Consider the following 16794-nt stretch of genomic DNA (forward strand, 5'->3'; position numbering starts at 1 on the left):
TAAAAGTTTGTGTAGTAACACTGTGTGTTGATGTGTTTCTATGTGTTTTTGTGCAGTACTGAGATTATTATACCGTCTACATTATAAAGTAAGATGCATAAGTTACATTCATGTTTATACTTGACTTTTATGCTTGACTCTTATCTGAGAGACGACTACATCTATGCGGTGCTACAAAAATACACAAGGAAGAAGGAAAGGAAGTAATCAGACAAAAAGAAAGAGAGAAAGACAGAAAACATACATGTATGCTATCATTGAGATGGTTCTTGCACTATTACATAGTTTTGTTTGAACTATGAAGCTCAGTTTGGTCCATTGTATGTGTGTGTGTGTGTGTTTTCATTTTTAATAAAATTTTGTGTCTGAGATGTAATACTTATGGTTTCATTGCCCTGAACACCTTTGTTCCAAATAGCTGCCCAGAGCTCATGTGTTGAATCTCATTTCCCACTAGGCCTATTTCTTTAATATTTTATTTACAGGCCGGTGGTACAAACATTTGTTTATTTTGATAAATCCCTCAACATACCGACGTTACATAGCATCGCCACAACAATAACAAGATTGTTTTTGTGTGTTGGTAATCGTAGATATGTAAATAATTGTGCTACATTAAAGCATTTATACATCATGTTCTCTTTATGTTAACAGGATTAGAGAATTGCAGCACAAAATATTTAATAAGTGTTACTCAAGTCACTTACTTATGCGTTAATCACAGCGCAACCGCAACTCGTAACTTCTAACAATGAAATCTCAGTTTTGCCACTGAAAAAAAAGTAGCGCTGTCTTTTTAAATCCTGCCAGCCAACGACAATCTACCGCCAATGCTTCCGTTTCCGAGGATACGAAGACGTTTCTTCCTGTTTTGTGCAACAAGGAAGCAAAGGACTCATGATTGTGGTCTCACCATTTGTTTGTTGTGAGGGTATGTGAGCGAAGCGAATTTGCATGTTTAATTCTTCGTCCTCTTGTCGTTGTCCTGTTTCTCACGGGACGAAACTATTTCTTCAGGAATGCACTGCTTAAAAGAACTGTGCTTTCAGAACATGTTTCCCTTACAATATTTTGAACAACCGATTAAACATTGTTTGACTTGATTTCATGGAGTGCTTTTAGATGTTGGATCCGCCACAATTATAGCGTTACTGTTTTGACAGAACTCTTGCTTTGCGAAAGTCTAGACAGTCATTGCTGAGTTTTGTCTGTCAAAGAGTTGCAGTCCGTCGTCTGATTAGGTTAGGTCACCACACAGCTGTATTAACTTACTACAGTGCATCACTTATTAGCTGTCCCTTAATTTCCTTAAACGAATTATTCTGGGCAAACGACTTGTCTGCTGCAAGTGTATGAAAGATAAAGGCGATATGGAGATCCAATCCTTTTCATGTAGCTACCTTAAAAACAGCTTCTTGAAATTCGCCAAGTCACATGTCTGTTTGTTTACATCGTTTTTTTCTTCCCCAGTACGTTCATGCTCATGGCTATTCAAATATCACCACCGTAACCAAACAGAGAACTTTTGCATAATCTAACTGCTGCACTTTGAATTGCATGTTTGAAACTCGCAAGTTTACATTATCTATAGTTTCGTGCACGTGGTGTATCGTTAAGTCATAAAACACCATGTATGTGTGTGCTGTACATCAGTAAACTGTTGCTTCCTTTTGTCTCGCGCAGGCTAATATGCTGCGATAACAGTGACGGGGAAAGCTCATGCATGTCAAAACCGGCCGTCTCATATTTTTCATTGTTTGGGTAAAAATGGCCCAGCTGCTGGCACAAGAAGAGAAGGAGAAAACTACTGCACTGAAAGGTAGAGCACCGCAATTTACAGTACAATACAGAACTACAGAGACTGGACTGATGGTGTGAAGAAAGATAAAGAGATTCTTGATAATTGAAAACTACAGAGATGGTGCAGTGTGATCTATTCAGTACTGTCTAATGTTGTGTTTTGAACACAGAGGGAGTGGAAGTTGGAGTGGTGAACATTAAAAGTATTGTGTGTTGAGGTTACTGTATCTCTACAGAGCGTAACGCCTACGGCTGTCCGTAATCTGACCGTGAAACGGTGGGACAGAGCTTTGCACTTAGGAAGTGTTAGTGCTGACTGCCTCTCATCTATTCATGCTTTCCTGTCTGTGCTTTGCTAAAAAAAAAAAAAAAAAAAAAAAGAGCAGTCACACATTTTTTACCTTGATTTTTCAAACACCGTTGTTTTGCCTTTGTGACAGTGAGAGCATTCACCTCTTAACCCATACTAACGCACAAGTACTTGACTTTTATGTACTTTTATGCACCAGTTTTGTGCTGAGTGATACGTCTTAGCGTGTGAAATGTATGGATAAAATAACTGTATTCTGTAAGAATGAACTCTGACATTGTGCAGAGCATTATCTGCCCAGAGCAGGTGATGGTATGTATTATTTGGTAAAGTCGCTCTGATCAAAGTGACTCCAGTAAGGGTGCGTTCTAGTGTTGTATTGTAAACACACACAGACAAAACAATCAGCAAACAGTCAACCTTTCATTAGCTGCTCAAAAGTCATACCTTTTCTAATAGTAACCCACACACTCACACATTCTCTCTCTCTCTCTCTCTCCCCCACTCCTTCCCTCCATCAGATTTGTTGTCCAGGATAGACTTGGATGAGCTCATGAAGAAAGATGAGCCTCCCCTCAACTTCCCCAAGACGCTGGAAGAGTTTGAGTACGCCTTTAATGAACGTGAGACATCTACTGTTGCTTTACCTTTTTCTCTTACCCAACACACGCACACACAGGAGAAGGAAACATGAAGTTGTGACTAGCTAATATTATTTTAGGTGACTGTTTCATTTCTATGTTGGCTCCTCCAAAAAGAACTGACACTACCGACCCTAGTTGTCTTTACTGGCCAAAGGTGACTGAGGGGAGAGATGCATTTAGTGCACCCATAGATAATACTAATTACAAAGGACTGTTTAATGTGTAACTATAGTATACAATACAGTGTATTTACTGTATGCCAGGACTAAACCGTCAGTTACATTGATTACGTCAATGCCCGCTACGAATGACACGCAGTATAAACTGAATCCCGAAAGAAAACGTCTCTTGCTTCTAAGAAAAAATAGAAATTTTAATTTTTCTATATTTTTGAGACTGAAAATCTTCGGGTAAGCTGAGTGGAGATTCGACGGAATTGTAACTGATCGCTTACTGTGTGCTGTGGAGTGGGACGGCGCGCTATTTCAGTCTCTTGCTTTAGTGGCGGTTCAAAGGACAAGGTGTGAATGCTATGGCTTGTCAGAGAGTCAGTCAGCCGCGGACTCCGTCTGACGGAGGATTTGCATAACCTTGCTCCTCACTTTAAACAGGATCCAGGCATCCATTCTTGATATACTCTGAATACTTTATCGGAATCTATCAAAAAAAAAAAAGGGGGGGGGGGCTTGGCACTTATCTGTTTATTCTTTTAAAATACAAAATACCATTCATTTTCAGGAGCTTTATATTTCTACAGATAAAATGTATACATATCACAGCAGCCTTTGTAGTGAGTTTAAAGAGAGCTAATTTTTCGCCTTGAGCTAAAAAACTGTGAACACTTTTTTTATTTTGATGATAAAACCCCCTCTAAAACATGTATATATTTGAAAGAGATATCTTATCTTAATCACGAGAAGATGATAGCTTCATCGCATTAGCCTTAAGCTTGTTCATTACTGGAAATCCAAGGTTATGTATACCTAATTAAGCTTAAAAAAAAAAAAACGGAGAACAGCATGCTAATTACGGGGGGAAGAACGAGGGAGAAAGTTGAAAAGGCATATTCCACGGAGATGCAGCTTTGCGAGGGCGATTGGAGCTGAACTTCCATTGCACATAGCGTTTTTCGTTAGATATTTCTCTCTTCCTTCTGTTAGGCGTTGCAACCAACAGCGTTTCACGTCACCCCTCTTGTGAATGCATAATTGATTTCTTCAAGGTAATTTTTTTTTTGCACTGGCGCCCCCCCCCCCCCCCCCCTCTCTCTCTCTCTCTCTCTCTCTCTCTCTCTCTCTCTCACTCTCTCTCTCTTTCTCTCTCTCTCTCTCCCTCTCTCACAGAGGAGCGGACTAGGTTTTTAAATCGGTGCGGTGATGAACGGTCTTTTAGCGTTACATGTTGTTGAACAGCTAACGATGAAAGCAAATAGCGTAATGCTTATTGAGTTAGCTGGTTTGGATTTATGGCTTGCTAAGTGCTCGGGTCTGGAAGGGAGAGAAAATGCTTCGGAATCTTCTGTTTTCCTATATGTATTGTGTGTGTGTGTGTGTGTGTGTGTGTGTGTGTGTGAGGTCAGTCTTGGTGCGTGACAGAGTAATTGAGAAAGTATGATTCCCTCCGGCTGTTTGGGTAAATTCTACGCTTTGAGTGTTTCAGCATTTGTGCCTTTGCAATTAGAGAGGTCACAATTAAATTTAACTTCCTTTTCTGCTTCATTATATCGTAGAGTCAATAAAACCATAGATGGCCCAGTTTTCTCCAACTCTGTATTCAGAAGCATTACCCAATTGTTTTCAGTTATAAAGCTAAGCACTTGTCATCCTCCCACTCAAGCACAATGTTCTGTTGTTATTTGTACTTAATTTAATTTTTAAAATCTGTGTTATGAAAGTTTTTGTTATAGGTGAGGCGACTCACGATCATGCCCTCTCTCTTTGTCGGTGCTGCGCACACACACACACACACACACACACGCACACATGCACACCTACAAAATGCTCCTGCTGATTGTACAATACATCCATTGTCAACAAGACAATTTCCTGCTCCACATTTTTGCAGGTAATCTCTTATAGCACCATATGCTTTACAGTGCTGTACGGCCAGGGACCATCTCACCGCGGGTGAAACAGAATGAAATTCCCTCAGTATAGTGAGTTGGCATTGAACAAAGATCAGTCTAAAGTGAGATAGCCACCTAAGCAGCTGTTTAGCCATACCCACGCTTGGCACCGCTCGCCGCTCATTGTCCAGCCTTGGCACGGACGTGGCACTGGAACAGGGTCGCTTGGCAGGACTCTCAGAGCACGCTCACACACACGCACACGTACACACACATACACATACACACACACACACACACACAGATCTCAGGTGGGTATTGTGGTACAGAGACACGTGGGGGCTCGAGTGCCACACCAGCTGTCCTGAGCAGTCCTGCCAGGCGTCCCAGAAGGCCAAGCAAATCGTGTGCGAAGAGAGGGGTTAGCTGTGCTTCCACGCCATACCTGCCAGATGGGGGGGGGAGGCGGGGCGGGGTGGGGTGGATAGTTGGGGGTGGGGACAGTAGCCAAACACATTTAATTACATGAAGCTGAGAGAGACGAAGCGACACAAACCAAGGCCCCTTCCTCTGGACTGAAGGTCATAAATCGTTGGCTTGTTTTTGCAGGCGCCACTTTCTCTAGCCGAGAGGCAGAAGTTTATTCATTTATTCATTTCAGTTGCCTTGTTTCTCAGAGCTTCCTCATCTTCATTCCTGCCTTTCAAATCCACATAAACCCTCATCTTCATTCTCACCTTTCTAGGATTCACTTAGTTTTACTTCACACAGTTCTACAGGAGAATGATATAAACATAGGACAACAACACTAAACCACAGCCATGAAGAATTACTAACAGTTTTAAGCCCTCTAAACTGTGAGAATGTTTCTCGTTAGGTGTGGAGGTTTCTGATAATTTTGTAAGAAACCCCATCGCTACAGCTGAGTCATTCTCATTCTCTCTGTCTTGCTCTCTGTTTCTGTCTCTCTTTCTCTGTCCTCCAGAGGGTCAGCTGAGACACACAAAGACAGGCGAGCCATTTGTTTTTAATTTTCGTGAGGATCTGCACAGATGGAATCAGAAACGTTACGAGGCTCTGGGAGAGGTAAATAGTTTTGCTGACTTTGCATTACTTTTCATTTGATTTTAATCTCTACTTAACTCTATGCATAGTGCTTTTAAATAGCAAATGGTTTTCAAAGATGCACGCTTGCCTGCATCTTTTTTCTACAGCTTAATTTGTAATAAAGAATAAAAAAGTGGAAGTATAGGATAGTTTGGAATACATCGTTATGTTTAAAAAGAAAAACAAACCTGTTAGTGGTGCTGAGAACTGTTTGATGTTCATTTTGAAGTAGTTTTGTGTCCCAGGTTTAATATCTTTGTAATTTCCTTTCACATAAGGAGTATGTGGAACAGTATTGAACCACACTCAGACGTACACACAATCAAGCAATGTTATACAGCAACACACACACACACACACACACACACACACCGCTAGTGCTTCACTCTTGCTCATTCACTCTTTGCTCATCCACACAGGCACACTCACTTGATTTGTACTTATTCTTTTCAGTTAGGCAGTGCCAGACAACAGAAAGTAAAAACAGTTTGTGTGATATGAGCTGATGATGTTTTGATTATTGCGTCTCTGCATATATTACATCTCTTCAAAAGTGTGTTTGTGTGTATGTGTGTGTGTGTGTGTGTGGACCGATGATGATTTATTATCCTGTAAGTTAGTGTGTGTGACCATGTGCTTGTTGGACTATGGTGATGATTTGTGTATCCTGTGTGTGTGTGTGTGTGTGTGTGTGTGTGTGGCGCGCACGGACGGACCCGGCTGCCCTGGTATTGTGTTTCACCTGCTCAGCCCTGGTTTATTCCGATATACAGTCATTTCCCTGTTCGTGCTGTTTACACCGTCATGCTCGAACAAGCATTAATCCCCTTCACAGACCTGTCTCCGCGCGCGTGTGTGTGTGTGTGCGCGCGCTCCTGTGTGTGTATGTGTGTGTGTGATGAAATAATCACAATAAAAAAGCAAGCCAGACTGTAATGTAACTCCTGTAAACTGTGATGTTCTGTGGAGTGCCAGCATGCCAACAGTTAAGCCCTCTGTTCTCCGTTGATTCCTACCCATCACCTCAGGCTCTGGCTCTCCGCACCGCAGTACAGTTCAAATGCCGTTCATCTGGTCTCTGCTCATGGTATATGCATGAGCTAATCAAACACATTGTTTTTTTTAATAATTAATTCTTTATCTTTGTTCATTTAGCCTGCCGTTATTTAGCTTTAATTGTTTTTGCTTATTCTTTGAAGTTCAAAGAAAAGAGATGGACTCTTTTTTGGATTAGTTTACCTGTGTGTTTCATTACTAATCCAGGTATGTCCCTTTGAGAAATAGCCTTTTGAAAAAAAAAAAAAGAGAGAGAGAAAAGAAAAGCCTTTCTTCTGGCAGCGCCTATCTGCATATCTGTTAAGAAAACAAAGCCAAGCTTTTGGATGAGAGCTTAGGGAGAACTCTTTACCTCTGTGAACTTGTATTAGTTCAGTTTGAACCTCACTAAACCAGGCTCTCACAGACAAGCAAATCCCATACATTCTGTTGTCTTTTTCTGTTGCAAACAAATGGTATTTAAAGTAGTCAGTGGAAAATGTGCGGAAAAAAAAAATTAAAACAAAACCCTAAATGTTTAAAAAAAAAAACAAAGGGGCATTGGGAAGGACATTTTTGGAGAGTTTTTTTTCATAAATGCATACTGTTTTATTTTTTGCTTTGTTTTCCCTAATTAGTGTTGAAGTCTTTGTTGTACATGTATGATAACCAAATTGTACACACAGAACATAACTTTTTTTTTTTCCCCTTTTACTGAGCATGTGTGTGGTATTAGCTGAGTTATAATTCCGCTTTATTTGCCTGTCTGTCACCCCAGTCAGAGGCAGAATGGAAAGATAGTAAAGTCTGAAGTCAGGAGAGGATAAAAAAAAAAAGAAAGAGGTGAGTCCTCGGCCAGAATGATAAGTTATGATTCAGTCATGGCCGTCGGCGGATGAATCTTTTAGCGGCTGTCACCTATGCATTTCCCACAATGCCGCTCTCTGAATGAGAATAGAAGTCAGGAAATTGTCATCCCCTCTCCAGCACTGCTCAACCAACCAACAAACCAACCAAGCCTTCTTAGAGTGTGTGAATGGCACTAGCTCTCTCTCTCTCTCTCTCTTTCTCTCTCTATTATGGAGAGGTTTTTGTGAAAGTCAGAGAAGCAGCAGATGTCCAATTTGCACTTGAGTGTGTGTCTGAATGAGGAGTCGGCCAGAGGACTCACACTGATCCTGGTGCTAGAAGCAGACTCGCAGCTGGGGTCACACAGGGAGGGCCAAACCGCCCCCCAAACGGCCCTTTCTGCTCCGACAGGCGCCTGTTTGTGTTTTGCACAGATAGCACTGGAGAGTGTTTGGCCAGTCACTCCACATCCAGAGCACACTGGCCCCCCAGTGGCCTGGTTAAAGGAGACTTGTCACTTGTGTGGTAGTCCATTAAAACTCTGACTTCGGCTTGGTAAGAGGAAATGATGTGTAGTCATTGATGGTCCTATTGGGACAGTTTAAGATTGGCATGACTGTTGGCAAGACTGTTCTTTTTTTTTTTTTTTTAATTTATAATCGTGGTTTGTATTTGTTTGTTAATTGCTTTAGTGTTTGTCTGTGAGGCTGACAGCTCTCTTTAGCTTTCTGTATGTATAAAGTATGCCTTCACTAGAGTTCACAGTTCAGTGTAATGGTATTACTGACAGGGCTTTGGTTCTCTCTCTTTCAATGTCATGTCTGCGTCATTGTTAGAGGGTATTGGTTACCCCAGATTACCACGCTTCACTCACACCGCATAACACATTACAGTGTGATGACTCCTAATGAGAGGAGGTATGTGTGTATACCTGTGTGAAGAGAGGAATAGGGATATGTTGGTAGGTGTGTGTGTTCTCTGAAATAGACAGACAAGAACATTCACACTTTTGTATTGTGAAAGTGTGTATTTTGCAGTGTGAGTGATATTTTTCCTCTGTGGTGACTATGGGCCCTGATCCAACTGGGACTGCATTAAGCTGATAATAAACAGGGTTTTTCTCTCCTCTCTCTACATCTGTGGAAACACACACAGACACACACACACACACACACACACACACACACACACACACACACACACACACATCCAAGGTATTGTAATGAAGCTCTTGTTGGCCAGATGGCTGTATCAGACTCATTTTCCCCTCTCTTCACTGTACAGTTTGTCTCTTTACTGGCTGTTTGGAAACATGCATTGAAAAATCTCTCTCTCATGTTGCAGTGAATTGGATGTAAACCCTCACTTAAATAAATGTAATATCACAGCCTGTTTTATTTTCTGCTGACTCTCAGGTTTTTGTTGTTATTGTTGTTGTTGTTGTTGTTAAAAATATATTGTGCAGCTCTGGGGTTAAATGTCTTGCTCAGGAGGACACCGTCTGGTTACCACAGCACTTTGCTTGCCACCACACTCCCTCTGATTATGGTGACTAACTAATACAGAGTAAAACATCTCTGTGCATTCACATTAGTACCAGTATCAGGGCTGGAGGAGATCTTTTATATTTGATGATTTGGGTCAGGAAATGAATTAGCTTAGGGCTGGTTCACATGCTTGGCTGTGACAGTGCTGTGAAACCAGCTCGTTTCGCTGGCGTGGCACTAATGATTGGTTAGTCAAATGAGTAAGGTCACTGGGAGATATAATTTTGTCCAACTGGTGTTTACTGGTGGGAAACCACTGTTGTGTCAGATGATAGCACCAAAGGGCCGACAGAGTGGGGAGTGGTGAAAGAGTGTCATTAAGTAAGGCCCTGAAGAAAAGACACGCGCATGCACACACACACACACACACACACACACACACACACACTTTTGCTGTGTCACTCTCTCTTGAACCTCACCATGTTATGGCCCAGAGTGACAGAGAGAAGAGGTAGAGAGGAGAAGATGTTGTCATTTAAAATAACTGACCCCTCTGTCCGTCTCAAGGCTGATTCCTGAGGAGACTGTAGGACTGCCATTAAGAAAAAAAATCGCTTTGCCAAGTGAAAGTGTGTGCAGAACAAGGGGGGGCGGGGGGGGGGGGTGCATGCATGTGCGTGAGTGACTGAACAAACTTCCTGGCGACACAGGAAGAAGGCCTGGGCCTGATGGGAATTTTACTTTGCACTTTGTTCTTTTTGAGATGTGTGTGAGAGAGAGAGAGACAGAGAGATGCAGAGAGAAGTGGGGACGGGATAGGATGGGGAGGGGTAGGAATAGTGAAATGAAACGTAAAAATATGCTCTACTTTAATTCTCAGTTCTGTGTTATACAAGCAACTCTTAAAATAAACAGCCTTCTTTTCCTTTTTCATCTTTCGACCTCTGTTTACTGTGCTCTTGTTTTTTTTGGGTGTGTGTTGGAGGATTTTTCTTTCCTTTTTTCAAAACTATTTTTTGCTCACCCCCCACACCCCCCTTACACCGTCTTTGCTGTAGTCTTCAGTCCCTGTCTCTTTCTTTGCCATTATGCAAACACGTCTGATGCCAGAGTCGCTCCCTTTTGCCTCACTGAGTGGCTTTTAGAGAGAGAGAGAGAGAGAGAGAGAGAGAGAGAGACTGAGCTGATAGACCTTACCTTTGTCTGTGTGTCCCGTTTAGACAAACATTCTTTTTTTCCCCTCTCAGATATTGATTCCCTCTCACTGTGAGGAGTGTAATTCCTCCATCAGTCAGGGTCACAGCAGGTTTACCTGATAAGCACCTGTCCTCCTTTTTCAAACCCTGCTGGGGTTCATGTCTAACGGAGAGGTCAAAGTTTCACATGACCTCCCCTCCGCTCCACGTCCGGAGTATAAACTCCTTATCGCCCCGGGACGGGGGGTGGGGGGGGTCATCTGGCGCTGGCTGAGGGGAGTGTATTAGACTCACGATGTGGGAGGTCTTGCTCTCCTTTCTCCTTCTCTTTCTGCATTTTATCACTCTATTCTCATCCTAATCTCTCCCTGCTGTCTCTCTCTCTTTTTGCTCCTCTCTCTCTCTGTCTCTCTCTCTCTCTCCCTCTCTTTCTTGCTCTCTCTCTTCCTTTCCCTGCAAGCTCCTTGCCCCCCTGCTTGTTTGAACAAGGCTTTTCCTGCATGAGAATTTACAAACACATCAGATCCCTTACTGAGACATAGTGGTCTTCATTAAGTCTTCGCCTGTGTGTGTGTGTGTGTGTGTGTGAGAGAGAGAGAGAGAGAGTGAGAGCGCGAGCGCGAGCGAGCTGTGTCTGTGTATGTATCGGTGTGCTCTCAGTGTGTGTGAAATCTTATCGCCTGCTTACTCAGAGAAAATGCCACAATCAAGGCCTGGGTGGCGTCTCTCTCTCTCTCTCTCTCTCTCTGCCCCCTCTACTCCCATGGTCCATTGGTCCGTGGTTCCTCAGCTGTGCTTTTTCTGTGTGAGAGAGCAGTAGACAGTCTCTCTGTGGGATTAGCGGTGACCCCTCTGCGGTCAGACCGGTCGTCTCCCCATCGCTCTCCCGCAGATCCCCTTCTTACGCTCTTCCTTCCTGTCTCATCGTCCATGTCATCAGCAAACTTCCCCGAAAACAAACCGCTCGCCCTCTGTCTTTCCCTCTCTCCACTGGACATTTCCTGCTGTCCTTACACTCTCTCCATTTAATTGGTCTTTGTGCATTTCTTGTCTGGAGGACTCAAAATAGAGTTGTGGTAGAAATACCCATTGAATCAAAGAGATCTATATTTGTGTCACTGCTAACTGATGAAGCTCTCGATAACCAAACTGAAGGAAGTCTTTCAAACGGCTAATACTGACTCAGGATTGTCCTTGCCAAAAACTGGAGCCATATTGCACTGGACAAGCAATGTCTGTCATTTCCTAATGTCAGCCACCATGTTTCTGACTGAAGCTGGGGAGAAATGGTGACCCTGAAAGATCTCGGCAGAATGATCATTTTGCCTCATTTGAAAAGCAGAATGAACAAAGTTCTCTTCCCCTGAAACACATTTTTCAGATACTGACAAGTTAGGTATGCCTAATTTTACACCCCACCCCCACCCCCCACCGCCGCCACCAGAGGAGAAAACGATTAAGCCTCTGTTTAGCTCACGTGAGGAAAAGAAAGAAAGAAAAAAACATTTAAACTCTTTAGACTCAGCTTGTCATTTTGTAAGCGTTTTCTCAACAATGTTGGCCCATCCTGCCTCAGCCTGGAATGCAGAATTAGACTGAGATTGATGGTGTTGTCTGGGAAGAAGAGCAAAACAGAATACATCTCTGCTCTATTAATGCCAGACACCATCTCCTTCAGGTTATACGCAGATATACAATGTTATAGAACTAAATTTCAGACCATTTTCACTACCAGTATACCTTTCTGTGGGACAGCGCTGTTTGTCACATCTCTTTTTGATAGGTCTACAACCGCCCAGTTTTTGCTCTGATGTGTCCAAGGGTTAATCCCCTAATACGTAGGATTGTAGAATTAGTCTATACAGGTCTGCTACATAACGAAAGGCTACTGGGTAATCTAAAAAAGAAATGTTGAATTTGATCCATTTTAGGAACATTTTAGCCAAAGTTATAAATAAAATGACTGTGTGATCCACTTTTAAGTGCATTCTTACAAAATTTACCAACTCACTGTTTAAGTTTACCGTTTGTCCTGACAAGGCCTACTTTCTAAAGTGGTGATGTATTGCTCTGATAAAATGTTTGTTTGCACAGCTCCTATTGCTCTACTTTCCTTTATTTTGTGGCTTTCTTTCTCTCGTTTATGCTGTAACCGAAAAAAACATGCTCGAACACTAACAAAAAAAGCTAACGCTTATTTTAGGTGGTTGGATATCCATTTCGAATCACCGCGTCGACTGTCACAGTCTGTTAGTCTGCCGCTAACGTGTCGAGACCTAAACACGACTTCCGCGTTTTGTATTTGGTCTCCGTATCGGAGGAGTCCTCTGGTCTAGGCTGATTACCACACGCCTCACGTCAAGTTGGGGGAGGCAAGCGAAGTAGATCACTTAGCATTCTCACCTGGCTTTCATTAGCCAAAAATGGCTTTCATTAGCAAACTAATAAGACAATATTAATTACGTGACAGCACAGCCGCTCTAATTACGCTGAAAGGCAGGAGGGAGCGCGTGAAGCGTGACATCCTCGTCATCGTTTCTATAGGAAGCCGGCGAAAGGCAATCACATAGCTTGAAGACTATATATAACACTAAAGATGCAAATGATTCCTCTATTCTTACTCAGTATCTGCACTCATGAGATTTTCACAAGATACTGCTGTCAAACATGCGCCTTTTGTTTTACTAAGATAATTCTTCTAAATTTAGATGCGATATAACTAGCTATGCAATGTTGTGAGTAGTGTAGTATGTATCAGGTGTGTAATTATCGTACCAGGTTGCATCCAGAGACTTAAGGTTGGATTTTATCAAAGGATATTTGATGATGAATTTAATAGTTAATACTGAATCAAAACTCAATGGTAGGTGAAGACAGAGTAAGGTTCCTATTAAAAAATTATTGACTTTTTATCTTCATGAGGAATTGTGCTTCATTGTAGTCTCTTAAGACGTGTTGTCTGTGGTTTTCAAGGTTACAGAGCTCCAGAGTGTGGGTCATCTTTTGTCTGGGTGCATCTTTGTTTGCACTGAGACTTTTGAGAGGCCTCTCTAATCTCAGCTGTGTGTGTGTGTGTGTGTGTGTGTGAGAGAGAGAGAGAGAGAGAGATACTACAGTAACACTTGCGAACACGTGTTTGTCTACACAACCACCCAGGGGGTATTCCAGAAAGTGGGTTTAGTGAAAACTCTGAGTTTGTTAACTCGGAGCAAGTAGTAAACCTGCTAATAGAAGAGTCCTCTGGCTTTGTTTTGCTGGGAGAATGAAGCCATAAGGCTCTTCTATTAGGAGTTTTGCTACTTACTAAGTTAACTAACTCTGAGGTTTCTCTAGACCTGCTTTATAGACCCCCCCTCGACTGTCACACTTGGGTACACACCCCATACAAATATGTTTATAAATGTACTCAGTCATTTGACTATAACGCACACATACGGCACATTCATGTAGTGTCGGGAATAATCGGAAAGATGAGTTCCTGTCTGGAAAGTTCATGTGAACGCCCCCTCAAGTCGGAAACAGACCATGGCAAGTCGGGGATAATTTTTGTACACGACTTGCGTAGTTGTTGACGTCATACTCGCAGAAACAAGGTGGGCGAAAGTAAATGTTTGGTTGATGGTAAGAAACGATTGATTAACAGTGCAGAATCACATATTGCATATCAATTTTTTCTAACATTTAATTTGTAATATGGTATTAGGTTGTAACGGTTAGTTGCTGTCCACATAGAGTGACCTAGATTAGTCAGAGGAGTTATTTATTAGCTGTAACCCCGATAACACGTCAGGTAAAGCAAGATTTTAGTGGTTTCAGGGAATGTACTGGTGCAGCAACAACTCTGGGACAAGATCACTCTGTAATATAAAGCTTCAGCATACCTGGATGACAAAATGCATCTTTACTGGGACGCTAGTCTCAGCCAACCCATCACACAATCAACGTGTTGTTTAAACGCTCTGAGCGATGAAATACATTACATCTTTGTTGTATCTATGCTGTTTTCACACTTAAAAGCACATGAACACTCCAGTCGGAAGAACGACTTCACAACTCGGGAAATGGGACTGTCCGAGGAGCACATGAATGCAGCAGTATATATACCTAAAGATACACACTTCATACAAACATGTTCAAAGTATACTCCACTCAGTTACGTGATTATAACACGCACGCGCGCACACACACACACGCGCGCACGCACACATACTCAGACAAATACAGGACGCATTAGCACTCCTGTACATCAGCTTTACACGGAGTGGACACCTCCCAGGCTGCCTCTCTTTCGTCTCCTCCTCCTCTGCCTCATATCAGATGGGGCCACCTGAGGCTCAAAACAAATAAGGCTGGAGCAAATGACATTTCCTGTCTGCCTTATTGATGTCATTAAGCACAAGCATATTACACTTCACAATCATTTTAGTGTTCATCAGAGACGCTGACATTTAGTGAATTAGCCGATGCAGTGCACGGCCCTATATCTTTATGCTGTTTGTGTGGCTGTGCTGTTTGTGTGGGGAGATATTCGTCACCTCCCTCTTCCTGACTGACCACTGATGGACGTTAATATCCTATTGCGTTAGCTCATTTACTCCTAATGTGCTTTCTGGTGTTTGTAATCAAATAAAGCATAGCTTATGTCTTTGCTGCTTAAATGGGTATGTATCACCATTGCATTATTGCATCTCACTTACAAGTGTGGATTAAAAAATATGTGCCCCCCTCCCTCACCCATCTCCGCCTCCCTCTTTGGATTCAGTGATATGATCTGTCATAAATGTGCTTGTCAGACGAGTAAAAAAATTCATTTATTCCTGAATGTATAGACTAACAAGAAGTATAAACAATTATAAAAAAAAAATCAGCCATTTAATTTAGATTTAGACAACGTCTGTGTGCATGTATGTCTGTGTGTTTGTATATGTTTATCTGTGCGCGTGTTTCGTACTTTTAACAATTTGTGGGTTGTCTGATTTAAAATTCGACAGTTTTTTCAGTCAAGTTCAATGTTCTAGGTGAAGTGTGTGGAATTGTATGACTACTGCTCCCAACCCAAATGCCCCCACACTCACCCACCCTGACCCCGTGACTGACACCATCGGTTACATCACTATACCTCAGACACTGACGCAGTGTCCACATCATCCTATCTACAGCATTGTTGTCCATGATGTTACTGATGTGTCATCTGTACATGTACAATTCTGACTTTCATCAGAGGTTTTGCTCCATTTGTCTGTTTCTGTGCTAAACTTAGATTCCGTGTTCATGATAAGTGTTTGATCATAAAGCTGGCATGTTGAGTCAATCCGTGTTTTGTTCTAATGCCTCTCCCACATAACCACTGTCTGTACCACTGGGGCCCAGAGAGACAACGCAGACGTTTCACAAAACCATTTATGCCTTTACACATGTTTCCAGACCTTTTCCCGTGTTTCCCTGCCCCCACCGGTCTCGCTTCTAGCAGTGGGGGCGTACTGTCCTGACCCCCCAGGTTGGCCGCAAAGACGCTGGCCTCCTCACAGGATGACGCAGCTCTGAACGATAAGATTCCTTCGCTCTGTTCCTTTCTTTTTTTTTTCTTTTTTTTCTACTCGCCTGCAGAGGCCACCCACCAAAACACACGCAGAAACGCTGGCTGTCACAAGACACACACACACACACACACACAACGCCTCTGAGTCGTCATCACATGCTCCATCTCGTAATGCTCCATGCCTTTCACTGGTACCAAAAACAAGAAAGAGTCGCTGAAAGAGAGAAAAAAAGAGAGAGAGAGGGAGAGAAAGAGAAAGTGAAACCGGTGCTGTTGATGGCACTGAACCGTAAAACTCTTAGCCCGGAGTGAAAATTACACTGTATACACACGTTCCTTTGTGTCTGAGCTGCAGGGGTAAACATACCTTACATCAACTCCATGCTTGTAGTGGAGATTTCTTCTCTTTTTAGCTGACATGCCTCGTACTCTGTGCTCTCCGCTTAGAACAAGAGAGCCAGACATCCCCAATTATCTCTCTTTCTTTCTTTCTTTCTTTCTTTCTTTCTTTCTCTCTCTCTCTTGTTTTCTCTCTCTCCCTCTCTAGAGAGGTCTAGGGGCCAAATGTATGTGTTCCTCACATATGCAAAGATGGCAAGAGAGTGCTTGCCTCACTGAAGTGTGTGTGAGAAAATCGTGGTGTGTCGTGAAACGCTGCCTGTGTTGCATCACTTCTCCGCTAAATACCGTGTGTAACTCTTTGGATGGCTGAATGGTGTGTATTTGCTAAGAAGTAATTGTGCATTTAAAGTGTCTATTTTG

General features: G+C 42.5%; 1 protein-coding gene across 2 annotated transcripts in view; it reads left to right on the forward strand.

Moving 5' to 3' along the window:
* Nucleotides 1–864: 864 nt before the first annotated feature.
* Nucleotides 865–16794, forward strand: part of arb2a (ARB2 cotranscriptional regulator A) — a 141212-nt gene continuing 125282 nt past the window's right edge. Inside the window, exons 1-4 of one of the 2 annotated variants that reach the window (XM_030781874.1) lie at nt 865–931; nt 1684–1819; nt 2632–2733; nt 5805–5905. In XM_030781874.1, the coding sequence (XP_030637734.1) occupies nt 1720–1819; nt 2632–2733; nt 5805–5905 (303 nt within the window). In that variant the 5' untranslated portion in view covers nt 865–931; nt 1684–1719. Of the gene's footprint in view, nt 932–1683; nt 1820–2631; nt 2734–5804; nt 5906–16794 lie in introns of those variants that run through there. The other variant, XM_030781881.1, reaches the window with a different exon arrangement.

Source organism: Chanos chanos, chromosome 1 (assembly GCF_902362185.1).
Source record: "Chanos chanos chromosome 1, fChaCha1.1, whole genome shotgun sequence".
NCBI classification, from domain to species: Eukaryota; Metazoa; Chordata; class Actinopteri; order Gonorynchiformes; family Chanidae; genus Chanos; species Chanos chanos.